Source organism: Agelaius tricolor, unplaced genomic scaffold (genome assembly GCF_023055355.1).
Source record: "Agelaius tricolor isolate 1412-34295 unplaced genomic scaffold, bAgeTri1.0.p SCAF_10, whole genome shotgun sequence".
Taxonomy (NCBI): domain Eukaryota; kingdom Metazoa; phylum Chordata; class Aves; order Passeriformes; family Icteridae; genus Agelaius; species Agelaius tricolor.
The window spans coordinates 15,796,236-15,810,809 of record NW_027269270.1 but is presented as its reverse complement, the minus strand read 5'-3'; the positions used below and the strand labels follow the sequence as shown (position 1 = coordinate 15,810,809).

Here is a 14,574-nt window from a genome sequence, read left to right as displayed (position 1 = left end):
GAACGCTTTACTTAGGGAATAATAGGATTTGGTTTAGAAATTTTCTTTAGATTCACACACGGGGTACCTGGCCCTCAACTGTGGCAGGACAAAACTGACATGGAGAAAGTTTTTTGGTTTTTTTTTAAATGACTGAAAACAGTTTGTGAGCCCAGCACTGTCTGGAACAGTCTTCTAGAATAATGCTTAAGATCATATCTTGTGAAATTAAAGTTCTTTTTAAAATGTTAATGATTCTTTTTCTTTATGGTGACCTACTTTATTTTTTCACATAGAGATCAATTACATGTTTGAAGTGGAAAATGAGAGGCGGCAGCTGGGCCTGCCCTCCAGGGTGCGCTTCAATGACCACTCGTCTGATCAGTTCACTGCAAGTACAACCCTCAGGGGACAGAACTCATGGGAGTGTGTCACTACAAGGCTTATACTGCAGGTAAGGGAGAGTATTTTATTTATCTTTCATTTAGATCCACTCTTTTTTTGGCAGCCTCTTGGAAGGAACCTTTGTATATAATTTTGTATTGAATTTCAAAGTCATATGCAATATAAAACTTCAAAAATAGAAACCCACCGTAGTTTACTATTCTCTGCACACACGATGCTTCCTCCTGTTGCCTTTCTTGCAAAGTATGGATAAAAACTGTAGCCACTGCAGCACACTCTGGAGGTCAGTAGAGCTGAACTAATTTAGAGCAACTGAGTGCCAGAAATGGAGAGCTGCTTCCAACAGAAATAATTGTTACAGAATTTTATAGTGACTGTTCAGGAAAAGAATTTTAAGCCAATGGTTTTGGAGTGGATGAATAGGCAGGGCAAGAAAGCTTGGTATGTGCTCTCTTGACTTGGCTGCTGTAGTGGCTCCTAGAGGTGGTATTGCTCTAGAGGCTAAACAGATTCCCTCTCCATGGCTCAGCAGGAATGAGTCAGCCTCCAAGACTGCTTTTGATCACAGCAGATTAAAGAACTTGAATTTATGAATAGAATAGAATCAAAGAATAGTTTGGGTTGAAAGGGACCCTAAGGATCATCTAATTCCAACTCCCATGCTAGGGGCTGGGACACCTTTTATTAGACCATGTTACTCAAACCTTGTTCCAGTGTGTGATTTTACTACAGCTGTGTGAATTTCACCTGCCTGAATTACTGTCTGTGGTTCATAGGAATTCTTAATGGTGAGACAAATTGTCAGATTGGGAAACCAGAGATAAAAAAGGACAATAGCGCTGGGCTCTTTGTGTTCTTGCATGTTTAGAAAATGTTGAATTTATATACAGTACAAAATCTCATATTTGTGTTGTTTTTTTCTTCTCTACACTGTACACTAATGATGCAATTTAAAATATTTTAACAGGAAAAAATTAAAGATAAGCTACGTCCCATTCCAATATCAGTCAGTGTTAAAATTGCTGGCCTGGAGTCACCATCCAAGAGAAAAGAGAGTGCACTTCCAGATCTTATACCAATTCTAAATTCAAATGAATCTGAAACAGAGACCACAAAAGTAAGCCTTTCATATCACATACTCACAAAAATCTGTACTTCTACAAATAACTTAGTTTTAAAGACTGTAGAAAACTAAATTATGTCCAAAGGAAATAATTGGGGTGGCACTGGACATGTAACTATTGGATTATTATTTTATATTTTGTTCTGAACTTGTTACAACATGTTACAAACTATGTACTGTGTTCTTCTGCAACAAAAGTGAAGATGGTATATCTCCTTGGTTTCTTCCCTCTCCCCAGTAAGTTTTGGAGGAAATGTACTTTTGATTAAAAATAGAAATTCATTGTCTCCTGTTGGGAACATTTGTCCAACATAACAAGATAATCTACACTCTTAATTCTTCCACTGTTAGGAAGCTGGAATGGCATTTGAGCAATGACTGCAGCAGTGACATAGCAGGGAGGGAATATCTCCATTAAAAATTCTCATTTCCTTAATGCTTATTGGAGAATCGGACAGAAAGATGTATTTTCTCATAATAAGGGTACCTCTCATTTAGAATTATCCAACTCTGCTTTTTAGTCACATTTAAAGTTCTAAGCTACCAGCATCAAGGGCTGTATCTCACAAAGCAAAACTCGACAGACAAGAATTAAGTCAGGTTAAAATCTGAACTCTGTCCAGGAAAGTGCCTTGTGAGTTCCTTGTAGATGCTTTATTTAATGTGTTTCAGGAATCTAATTTTAAGCTACTATTTCGTGTCAGGCAGTAAAATTGGTTTGGTTTTATTTAGGTGGAGTTCTTAAAAGAAGGATGTGGAGAAGACAATGAATGTCACAGCAACCTTAAGCTTCAGTACCGGTTTTGTACGAGAGAGGGAAATGAAGACAGGTTTACTTATTTACCACTGTAAGTCTTGATTAATGCACTTTTAAAGTTCAAATTATTACCAAGTCCTTAAAAGAACTTTTAGGACAGGATTTTGGGAAGGAGAGCAGCTTTTTTCTGTGTCTGGCAAACACAGCCCTTGGTAATAGTGTTGATTTGTCAGGGTGAGGAATGAGAGCAGAGGGGAAGAGCTTGAGAAGAAAGGAATGGATACTAAGTGGCCACAGTAGTGCAGGGTAGGGCTAAAAGAAAAAAAACCAAGCCAATTTAATACCTGGAGAAATGATATTCTAAACCAGCTTTGCAGTAGTTTATTGTGTGACACTGTTAATTATTTTGCAGATGAAACTTGACTCTATGACAATTTGATAGAGTATGGTCTCGTAGCCCAAGAGAAGTCGTTACAGAGAAATGCAGTGATGATTTAATTTTAACACATGCCCCAGCACCCTGCTGCATCCCTCCTTCCTGGAGGGCCAGCGAAATTACATCAGGGATAAAACAAACAAGTGTTTATTTACTGCCAGCAGTCATACATTTTTAGCAGTGAGTGCCACACTTGGAAGCCAAACCCATGTATACTTTACAAGTATAAAGCAGGTCAGTAGATTGATTTGGAGAAAATTCCTCACTACATGAGTCAGATGCAAGTGCTGGTTCAGAAATACTATAAACTCCTGATTACTTGAGGGGATTTATCATCCTGTTCTTCCTCTTCACTGCTGGCCACTGTCAGATGAAATACTGGTGTGGGGGGAAAAAACCTATGACTATGCATGTTCATAGTTTGACTGTGCATGTTCATAGTTTTACTATAATTCTCCCCCAATATGAGGAAACTGTATTTGGATAAACAATCATAAGAAGCAAACTTGCATACACATTTGTTTTCCTAATGCACAGAACCCTGTACTTTCTGTTTCTGTAGTGAAAAGGGCATGCCAGTGCTTGTTCTGAAAGACCAGAAAGATATTGCCCTGGAAATAACCGTGACAAACAATCCATCTGATTTAAAAAATCCACAAAAAGATGGTGAAGATGCATATGAAGCTAAACTAATTGCAACTTTTCCAGACAGTCTGACATACTCTGCATTCAGAGAGATGAGGGGTTATCCTGTAAGTATTTTTAAGAGAAAAACTACTGAAATTTTTAAACTATTTCCAGCATATTTTTACTTGTAAATGTGTTCTGTTTAATCAGGAAAAACAGCTGACATGTGGTGCTAACCAAAATGGTTCTCAAGCAGAGTGTGAACTTGGAAATCCTTTCAAAAGAAATTCTAATGTAAGTTGCACTTCCTTTACTCTAGTTGTAAGATCTCGTTCTGACTGACCGCAGTCATCCAAAGGTCCTGTGTGTTGCAACTGGAAATCTGATTTGGATCTGTCTTTTTAACTCTAGAACTTAACACTTAAATGTTCTATAAAATTTCATTTATCAATATATCTTATAAAGATCTCATGTATTTCCTTATCTTTCTTCTTGTTTAGGTAACCTTTTATCTGATCTTAAGTACCACTAAGGTTAATGTTGATACAACAGACCTAGACATTAACCTGAAGCTGGAAACGTAAGTTTTCTTCATGTGCGTGCACCTGCCCTTTGCTTTGATATACAGTTGTAAACGTTTTGAATTTATTTATTTGTTTGATTCACGGAAGTAATTTAATAGTAGAGAGAAACCCGCTAAATTTGTAAAATAAACACCATTGTTTCCTTTTCATTGTAGAACAAGCACTCAAGTTAATTTGACTCCAATTACAGCCAGTGCTAAAGTGGTTCTTGAATTGCTTTTATCAGTCACTGGGTAAGTGTTGATAGCATGACAGATTGGGGGGTCTGGGGACAGTTGTGCTTCAGACTCATTAAAATCTGATTATTTGCCTTTCCCACCCCCACCTGAACAGAGTTGCTAAGCCTTCTCAGGTATATTTTGGAGGTAACATCATTGGTGAGAGTGCAGTGAAATCTGAAGATGATATTGGAAACCTCATAGAGTACGAATTCAGAGTAAGTAATTTAGATTGATGCCAACAGCTGCTTTTAATCAAATGCACAGCTTCTTGCTTTATGCATATGAATGCTTTTAAAAGTTACTATAATGGAATTTGCTTTCTTTGGCCCAAAATCCTAACTTCCTGTTCAGAACATGCAGTTTGACTGTGGGCTAAAACTTCTTTAGGCGTTGATATTTTATCAATTTTATAAAAAAGAGGTTGGGAAAAACTTTCAGACTTACAAGAGCAAGAGCTTGTTCTCTGTGTCAGAGTTCATCAGAAACTTGCAGTTTGCCTCAGTTACGCAACTGACTGATTTGTTAACTCTAAATTTGAATTGTTGTTGCACACGAAGATTAATTTCTAAAAATCAACCACTAAAAGTTCATGTTAGGGAATTCTAATCCTTCTATGTATTTACTTGCTCCCCAAGTATGCTAGTTTTAGTATGTCTTCGTACTATTTTGACTGCCTTTCATCTGATCTAACTTTCCTGTTAGCTGCATGCTTAAAGCTTGTCCAAATCAATAATGTTTTCAGGAAGAAAATTCCTCTGAAAAGTATTTCACAGTTTAAAGAAGGTTTATTTTAATAGGTAACTAACTTGGGCAGACCACTGAAAACATTTGGCACTGCTTCCCTGGACATCCAGTGGCCAAAAGAAATTAGTAATGGCAAATGGCTGCTTTATTTGATGAAAATAGACTCCAAAGGCTTGGAAAAAGTCTCCTGTCAACCCGAGAGTGAAATCAACAGTTTGCGTGTTGCGGTACGTTACCCTGTCTTCTGTCGCTGAATTGGTACAACATGGAAGCACCCCACAGCAAGTGAGAGTAGGACACTAGAGCTTGCCTCTAGAAGGAGTTACTTTTTATCTTAACACTATACCGGCCCAGTTATCTGTGAATAAGCCTATCAGGAGAATTCTTAACAGCTAATGAGGCTGATATGCTAAAGGATAGATGCTAGGACACGATGACTGTTTTTGCAATGGGCACTGCTGTCATAGGCTCTTATACAGGATGAAACTGCTGACTGTTCTAACAAATTTCATCAGTATTATTGAAAACTGCTCAGTAATAAAAGCATCTGAGTTCTTACTCAAAAAACAACAAATAACTAAATATCTTTCCAGAAGACAAGGAGCTGGAACCTAAATTTATTTATTTACCACAATAAGAAGCAATTTTCATAGCCCTGGATTGTGCCTATCTAGCAAAATCTTTTTCCTAAAACTTAAGCTGCATTTTCTTCTTCATATAATCTTAAGATTATATGGGAGGAATTTTTATTTTCCACCATTAAAACTGCATGCACATAAACCTGTTTTTGTCAGATCATTGTATTAGTTAATATACCTTGAAGTGAGTGTAATTAGTATACAGTTAAAAAAAACCTGCATCTACTGACCATTGCACATTCTTACTCTTTTAACAGAGTACCATTAATACTCTTTATCTAGAAATAAAAATGGAAATAGCATTGAAAGCTTTATAAATCTAAACCTCCCTTTGCCCTATTAAAGAAAATAGTCTGTTGGCCTTTCTTTTGGTAATCTCAAATTTTATTCTTAGCAGTAAATGTAGTTAAGTAGGGCTATATAATGCTATCAGTCATGTGCTGATTTTGGAAGAAGAAAACACTGAGCTCTAGTTTCACTGCTTGTATGAATTAAAAGATTCTTACAATAAACTAAACTGCTCTTTAATTTTTTACTTTTTCTTCCTTGTAGGAATCCCATAACTCAAGAAGAAAGCGTGAAGTTGCAGAGAAGCAGATTACAGACGGCCAGGCATTTTCCTTATTCTCAGAAAGAAAATACAAGACCTTGGTAAGGATATTGCTGTATTCTTGTCAGATACCTCCCTCAGCACTCGAAAGAGGGCTTTTCTGAGTTTGGCAGAGTGAAAGAAATTCTCCCTTTCCCTTCTTTTTATCTTAATCCGAATATTGATGCTTTTAAAATTCAAACATTTAAAACATCTCCTGTGAGGAAGAACTAGGAAAGAACATCTGCATAGTTACTTACCTTAAAATAAGCAAGTAATAACATCTTCATTGTATTTTCCCATTGCTATCAGTACAAACAGATAGTGGTTCTTGCATGTAGGTATGATGCATATAATCCAATCTTTAATCTTGGGGTGAGGTTTAAACAATCTGTGAAGATGTGATCCTACTCACATGCAGAAATCTGTATTTGCAGAGCTGCAATGTGAATGCACACTGTGTGGATATAAAGTGTCCCCTGAAGGGTTTTGACAGCAAGGCATCTCTTGTGCTGCGTTCCAGGCTGTGGAACAGCACCTTCTTAGAGGTAAGTCCTCTTACCTGCCCTTCTTGAAACGTCAAGAGTTCTTTCCTGCTCTGTGTCTAATACTTGTGTTTTATTTTGGAACAGGAATACTCAAAAATGAATTACCTTGACATTCTGGTTAGGGCTTCTATCAGTGTTCCTGCTGCAGCTAAGAATGTTAAACTCACAAATGAAGTTGCTCAGGTAGGTTCAGTGTTAAATGCTAACCACATGTTATAGTTGTGGTTGTTCTACCTTATCTCCAAAGACCAAGAATGAAACAAATTTAAAACAAAACTAGCTAAAAGTTTAACTTTCTAACAGAGTTTTGAATTATTGTTAATTTTTACCTTTTAATGGGGTTGAAAAAATTAATTACCATATTGAAATGATACCAGTGGGAACTTTTTCTTGAAAAGCATTTTGTAGAAGACATCTTTATATAGTCTTACCTCTCCTCTAACAATTGCAGCTTTCTAATTAAACATGTACCTTCTAAATACCCCTTCCACCTGCACATTTTCTGTCCTGTAGGTGCGTGTTACTGTCTTCCCTGCAAAACCAGTAGCCCTTTACACAGGAGTTCCGTGGTGGATCATTGCAGTGGCTATCCTTGCTGGAATACTCATGCTTGCATTGTTGGTATTCTTACTATGGAAGGTGAGCTTTTACTCATCTGGTTATTTTTTATTTTCTGGTCTCTAACTGACAAGATAGCAAACTAATTAAGTATTTGGGACTCAAAACTGCACAAATCACACATTATCAGTTTCTCAGTTCTGCAGCACTTGGAATTAAAATGGTTGTATGGGCAGACTTGTTACATAATTTTTCTATTTTCACATCCTCAAAAGGAAGTATTTTGAGCTCCAGATGAAACTTGAGACAAATGTTCAGAGGCCATAATTTGATACAGGTGGATAGAGCCATTGGGAGCCTCTCCAGTTGGATGTAAAACTTCATGTGAGCTATTTAGAAATGTTTTAGTTCTCATAACATCAGAAATAGCATTAAACTGATAGTAGATGAAAATAACCAAAAGCACAGGATTAATACATAGCCATGTGTGCTAGTGAATTTCTTATTATTGCTTTTTTGTATTAGAAACCTTAAAGAAATAAAGAGGTATAACAAATGGTTAACTATTTGCAAAAGAAAAAATCAAATGTCTTTTTTCTAATTACCTTTGTAAAAATGCCAATTATTTGTGGTCCCAAGTATAACAGAGCAATCTTTTCATTCTTAGTTTTTATAGGTTAGTAGTATTTGCTGTTATTGGATAGCAGATGGTTATTTAAGGACGAGGATGTGAAGAATATCCTATCTGTCACTTTTTGTCCCAGTGAAACTGCAGCAGTTAGCTTTGAGGAGCTATTTGCTGCAAGTTACTTCCCTTGGATAGTTCTGATTTCCTTATTTTCTAAAAAATGCCCAGCTGCTTCTGTAAATACTCCTGATGAATGAATACTGGGTGGGCTGTTAGGTTCTAACTACTAGTGTTTTACTGTGCATGAAAATACAAACATTTTTCACATGCACACACAGTGAAAAATGCTGTTTTGATGGCACAGACTGTGCTGTTTTATGAAGGACAAACATTGTACTGGAAAGACAGATACATCATTGGTTTAAGACAAAAGCTTGTATCCAAGGGGCCAAAGCAGTAACTGGTTTTGTTCTACACCCTGTGGTTTTGTCTGTCCCATGCACTAGTCCACAAACAGGTTTCTGTATGGGGTTCTTTCTGCTCTTCACAGCTACCTTCACTTGCTATGGACATACTTCATTGTAGCTTTTCTTAAAAAAAACCCAAACAGATTGTCTACAAATTTATCAAAATGCCTCTGATATAATATTCTTAGGTTACTCTGTTAATAAATCAGATTATTTTATTCTTTTATTGTATAGATCAAGTAAGCCCAAGAAATTCTCAGATCTAGAAACAGCTGAGTTCTTGTGATGACTTTTTAATTTTTGTTTCTTTGGCCTGTGAAGGGATAATGGGAAGACAGTTGACAGACTTAAGTCAGTTTTAATAGGTTTGACTTATTCCAGTCCACAAAAAATGACTAAATACCTTGCTTCCTTGTAGTGTGGTTTCTTCAAGAGAAATAAGAAAGATCATTACGATGCCACATATCACAAGGCTGAGATCCATGCTCAGCCATCTGATAAAGAGAGACTTACTTCTGATGCATAGTACTGATCTACTTCTGTAATTGGTAACTGATGATATTTTTTAATTTCTAGCTGTGGCACATGCTATGGTTGCAGTGGCTAACTGTGAAGCTTCTTCTGCATAAGTTTATTAACTTTTGGATTTCAAGCTATCATACTTGCTTGCTCCTTCTGTTGATAGATTTTCAGCTTTTGGTGCATGTGAACACACAGAGGTTTACCCTGGTCTAAAATGCTTTTTTTCTTTTTTAAAAAACATGGTGATCTGTTGCAATGGGCTTCAGTATTTTTTTTTTTTTAATTTATGCTTTACCATTACAAGTAAGTCTTTAAGCTTGCAAGATGGGAATCAACACTGTAGAGTTAAGATGCAAAGATAAGACTGCAGCAACAATACATAAATTTGCTTTACTAACCTTTAGTGCATGCTGTACATGTTGCTTACATTGGAGAAGGGTTTTTGTAATGAGAATTTATTTCTGTGGAAACATCTGTTTTACTTGAGTTCTAAGGTACTTCTCTAAGAACACACTTTGCTGAAGTTACAAGGTGCATGATGATGATTTGTACTTCCAGCAACCTTTATTCCACTTATGTGCATGTACATTGTATCCATAAGTGTGCTTGGAATCGGGGAGGGGGGAGGAATTCTTAATGAATTATTTCAAAACAGTGTTTAATGAAACTGTGAGTTGGCTAAAGATTTGGTCTCTGCTCACTGTAATTTTTTTAAAATTCAGTTCTATCTAAGTTCTAATATTAAGAAACTCCCAAATCATTGACCAAACAGAACCAAAAAATCCAGCACCTTTAATACTATGAAGAAAAGTTTGCTCGGTGGTTCTTACCCTCAGTAGTATCTAATGTCAGCTGGATGACACAATGTCTCTTAACCTGAATCTTGATCCATAAGGATGATCAGTGATCCATAAGGATGTAAAGCTGAGCGTGTACCAAATCATTATCTTTGTATATCGTGGCCATAGCTCCCTTTGGTTTTGGAAATTAATTTTAGTCCCATGCCTTGATATTCACAATCACTTCTTACAGCGGCTTTGAATAAAAAGCTGCAGAGTGCAAAGAAGCTGGTACAGGTCGCATCCAGGGCAACTTCCCATGGCAAGCAAGACTCATGTTTCTAATACAGCATATGTGTAGTTAGTTTAGGTGACTGAAGTGGAAATGGTGCTTTGAAAACCAAGGCCCTTAGAGTAACTTTTTTTTGAATGTTCTGGAAATCTTTCTGTAGGTTCTTAAGGGTAAATCATGTCATCATACAGGAAGACACTGAAGTACATACCTACCTTTGATTCAGGAGAAACAGCTTTGCTGTGTGTAGCAGTAAATGTCCTCATTAGATGAATGAACAGCTTTGTACTTGAGGGAATCTTTTTAAGGTATTTGATTACCATGGATAGTCAGAGCATGCCCTTTGTCTTTAACTGCTGCCGAAGAGTTAACGCAGACCTCCTGGCTCACATTTTTACAGCTAAATATGCTACATTTTTGGCCTACATACTTTTGTTCTCCATTTTCTTACCTGCGTATTTGTGTGAAGGAAGAATTTACTGCTTCTATAATTGTAGTACTTTGGCAGCAACTCACAGCTAAACTGTTCCTTTCCTCCTGTGTGCAGTGCGGGTTCTTCCGGCGTTCCAGGTACGAAGACAGTGTCCCCCGCTATCACGCTGTGAGAATTCGAAAAGAGGAGCGACAGATCAAAGATGGGAAAAGCCAAGACCTTGAGACAAAACAGTGGTTCACCAAATGGAACGAAAATGAAAGTTATTCTTAGGCAAAAATGTTGTTTATCCACAAAGTTCAGATAGAGGTTAAGGTTTTCATTCATGGAATACTGATGGAGTTAGACCTGTGAACACTATATGCATTCACCATTTGATTGTAGATATTACTACTTATATTGAAGCTTTTATTTGCACAGTTAAAATGGCTTCAACAGACTTCATTTGCCTTACTTAATTTCCACACTGCTTCTTCGTCCCCCTTAAATCTAACCCACACTTCAGATAATATTTTGCTGATGTGGGGTCTTTTCTGCAAAATAAGCAAAACCACTACAGCACACCTGATCCTCCTGTGATCCTGACTCTCTTCCTAGTTATTTAAGGCATGCATGATTAAGGTCAAGATGAGTTCTCCATTGTTCCCTCAATGCACAGTGCTTTATAAACACAGAGTGGCCTTATCACACTTTGTTCAAGTATAACTGAAGACCTGCAAGTCTGCTTTAGTCATAACCTTTGCCTGCTGCAGTAGTTAGGGCTTAACAAAAAGCATCATCTTAAATTACACATGCAATGGGTCATGTTGCTTGATTTTGGGTTCTTTTTAAGATCAGATTGTGTGATTCTTGCTCACAACAAATATACACAGGTTTTGGTTTTTTTTTAAGAGAGGCTTGAATATTAGATGTACTTTGTGTATATATATATATTTTAGTCATTTTCGTATTTATTTTTATTATAAATCATTGTCTTTGACTAACTGGTAGGCTGAAGACTACTGAATTTTTAAATCCACTGTTCTTGTTTTTGTGTTTCTTTTCTTCTTGTTTGTGTTTTTGTGTTTGAACTTCAAATTATGAGACCTGAGGCTTTCACTGCATTTTAATAAATCACTGAAGGTGCCAGTGCTTTCTAAAATGTAAATATTTATGCAAATGATGTGTATGGGTGCTTTCTTTTTCCTGATGCTTGTAACATCAGGTCCTGTAACATGATTTGTATATTACTGTGGACTGTTTAACAATTTGGACACCAAAGTGAAGTAATGTTTTAGATACCATTTTATCCTCACTGCAAGAAAGTGACAAGTCCTTTGGAAACCTCTTTCCAGCTTCATAAGGACTTCCTGGTTGGCAGAAGGCCTTGACTGCTGCAACTGTTGTATAGCACTTGGAGGCTGTAGATGCCTTACTTACATTAACTGTCAGGATCTGAGCTGATCCACGTTGAGACTACTGAATCATCTTGAATACCTGAATGTTGATAAAAGTAGAACCATGTTATTAGTAATCTGGTTATTGTAACATAACTGAGAAAATGATTTAAAGAGTTTACTTTTTTACCCATATTCTAAAGCCTTGGTACTATTTAAGAACAAAGATTTAGTTCACAGTTGTGTATTCCATGTGGAACAAAATTCTGATCAAAAAGTATGCATGTTAATTGCTTGTACTATGAACTATGCAAAAACCTCTTGGTACTTTTTCCCCTCATAGGGTAAAAACCTGCTAGGAGGGCAGTTGTCAAATGTCTTATTTTTACTGCTAACTTTGAATGTACCTTCTTGGAAGGTGTGGTCACCTAAAAAGTTACCTTTAGGGTTAACTAAGATGAGTCTATTAAACTAGATAATCTCAGTGTGTTATGACCCTGACTTTATGAATGCTTACATAATAATTATGTATTAATATCTTTAGCTATTCATACATAATTAATTATGTATTAATATCTTTCAGAATCCTAGCTTATTTGCTTAAAGGCTCAGCAGCATCAGAAGCCAGGCTAATCAGGGGATAAGAAGCTTGAGAAATACCCCCGAGTATAAAATCAGATTGTGGCCCTCATCGAAGAACATGAATGTCTTAGCAGTGTTAAAGTTCTTGAAAAAATAAGTCACGTCACTGGTATATTTTTATCTCAAACTTTGTTATACCAGCTAAGAATGCTACATCATTCCATGATTAGAAATTACCTGTGGATATTTGTATAGAAGTGTGAAATAAATTTTTTTAAATTAAAGATGGTCTTGGTAATAGTGATTTTATCATACTTAACTGAGGTGGCCACAGCTAAGTTCCCTAGAAGAAGAGGCTGGAAGTGGCAGGCTTTAACAGGTTCTCTCTCAGCATTGCCGTAGCTCTTGCTGCCCTGCTCCATGCAAGGAGCAGATAAGGAGCAGCAGGAGATAAGGCACAGTGTCAGGCTCACAGGCTCTCTGCTGCAGTGGTAGGAGTGAGAGCCTCACTTGCCAGCTCCCACCGGGACATGGCTCCTCTCTCCATGCTTGACTCATGCTGCTCCAGCTGTCCCACTCATGCTTCCATGCAAGCAACCTCCTAAAAATCTTCTTAAATAGTGCCAGACGAGTATTTGAGTAAGTAGTGGAGATGGCTACATCCCCCAAAATTGGTCAAGGATTTTGCATACCTATTTGTATCATTTAGCAGTGGAAATTTGAAAAAACACAATTGCAGGGTAGTTTAGAGTCCACCAAAAAAGCCCTATGGAAAAGCCAAAATTATGCAGGGAAAAAATCCCACCAAATCCAACAGACACAATGTGGCTCCACCTCTAAGCTGTTAGCCCTCACTGGATGCTTTTACTCAGTGTTGCTGAAAGGCCTTTTGATGCAACCCGAAGAAAAAGGTTAGCTGGATATATGCTAGGCCACTCCTTGTTGTTGAGGCCAAGAAGCTTCCAGAACTACACCCAGAAAATGTTGCTAGACCCTTTAGCGCATCTCAAAGACAAGAACTCAATCTGCTCTTATTAAGCAATTACTCTACATGCTAGCCACAAACATTTGTCTACAAGAAGACAAAATATCAATTGTCAGAACAGTTAAGTAGCTGATCATAGTAAGTTTTGAGCAAATCTATTATATTGGGCTTTATATGTATGCTCATATATACCATACACATAATAGTACTAGATGTAGTCTATACAATATATACAGTGGTGCACCACTCTAATGCTGTATGTGTACAAAATGCATGCATATGTGATATATAAAACTTAGTGTTCACTATAGATTATGTGTGTTCTATCTATACAAAAATATACACACTCTATATCGTCCAAGGTACAGAAATAGAGTGTTGGCAAACTGCAATGCTTTCCCATAGGTTTAACTGTTGCAGCACAGCAGAACCTTATAAGAGAATATACCTTTCAATTTAAGGGACCACCACAGCTCAGTTCCAGTAGCCACCTGTCCATAAGAGTTGTATGTGGAAAAAGGCAACAGGGTGCTCAGTTGGACACAAATAAAGAATCAGTACATGAAGTAAAATGAAACTTCTGAAAGGGGCACTGAACCATAAAGCAGCCTTGTTGCAATGCTGATGATCATGGCTGCAGTGTGTCTTCACTCCACAGACTGCACACAACCGGGGAGCTGCTCATGTTCAACAGCTGCAGTAGCTTCTCCCAGCACAAAGCCAGTGTGTCAGCAGTTGGTCTGCAGAGGCCAGGAGACCAAGCTGTGACAAACAACCAGGCAACTGCAGCCAGTGCTCTGAGCCAGCCTGTGGACACGCTTGGACGTGCCTCAGTGCCTCACCAGACAGCTCGGCTGCGTGGCACAGGAAGAGCACGAGTGTGTTTCTCTCTAGGGATTGTGGAACCAGTTGCTTCAGTTTTTTATTCCAGTCCTCAGATACCTTTCAACGTCTATCTTTCCAGGCCCCAGAGTCATAATTCATACTATATACACCTTTTACAGGCTCATAAACCTTGCTGAGTCCTAACCTTGTAAAAAAACCACCACAAAACTCCTTATCCCAAAAGATTGCTGCTGTAACGGGCCTTTAACCCCAGCCAAGGTGTGACATTGTCACTTATAAAGGGGTTGGGGACCCGCAGTTTGCATTTTTCATATTGCAAGAAAGACCCCTTTCTTCCTTTTCTAGCTCTGCAAAACATTTGTTTGCAAGCAGCACCTTTTCAGGGCCCTACCTGCCTCAAATATCCCAGAAAACACAGAGAAAAGATTTTTGCAAGATGAGGTGTCCTTGCTGCT

The 14,574-nt window shown here is 37.6% G+C and overlaps 1 protein-coding gene across 4 annotated transcripts in view; it reads left to right on the top strand.

Annotated features, from left to right (window-relative positions):
• The window catches only part of ITGA6 (integrin subunit alpha 6), a 40,218-nt gene extending 27,646 nt beyond the window's left edge, over nucleotides 1–12,572 (top strand). For 3 of the 4 annotated variants that reach the window (XM_071434898.1, XM_071434899.1, XM_071434896.1), the window contains 14 exons: nucleotides 276–433; nucleotides 1,352–1,501; nucleotides 2,240–2,355; nucleotides 3,263–3,452; nucleotides 3,538–3,621; nucleotides 3,828–3,907; nucleotides 4,067–4,144; nucleotides 4,245–4,347; nucleotides 4,930–5,103; nucleotides 6,067–6,165; nucleotides 6,541–6,651; nucleotides 6,736–6,834; nucleotides 7,165–7,290; nucleotides 10,445–12,572. In XM_071434898.1, coding sequence (XP_071290999.1) covers nucleotides 276–433; nucleotides 1,352–1,501; nucleotides 2,240–2,355; nucleotides 3,263–3,452; nucleotides 3,538–3,621; nucleotides 3,828–3,907; nucleotides 4,067–4,144; nucleotides 4,245–4,347; nucleotides 4,930–5,103; nucleotides 6,067–6,165; nucleotides 6,541–6,651; nucleotides 6,736–6,834; nucleotides 7,165–7,290; nucleotides 10,445–10,603 — 1,727 coding nt within the window. In that variant the 3' untranslated portion in view covers nucleotides 10,604–12,572. Of the gene's footprint in view, nucleotides 1–275; nucleotides 434–1,351; nucleotides 1,502–2,239; nucleotides 2,356–3,262; nucleotides 3,453–3,537; nucleotides 3,622–3,827; nucleotides 3,908–4,066; nucleotides 4,145–4,244; nucleotides 4,348–4,929; nucleotides 5,104–6,066; nucleotides 6,166–6,540; nucleotides 6,652–6,735; nucleotides 6,835–7,164; nucleotides 7,291–8,722; nucleotides 8,853–10,444 lie in introns of those variants that run through there. The other variant, XM_071434897.1, reaches the window with a different exon arrangement.
• Nucleotides 12,573–14,574: the final 2,002 nt, after the last annotated feature.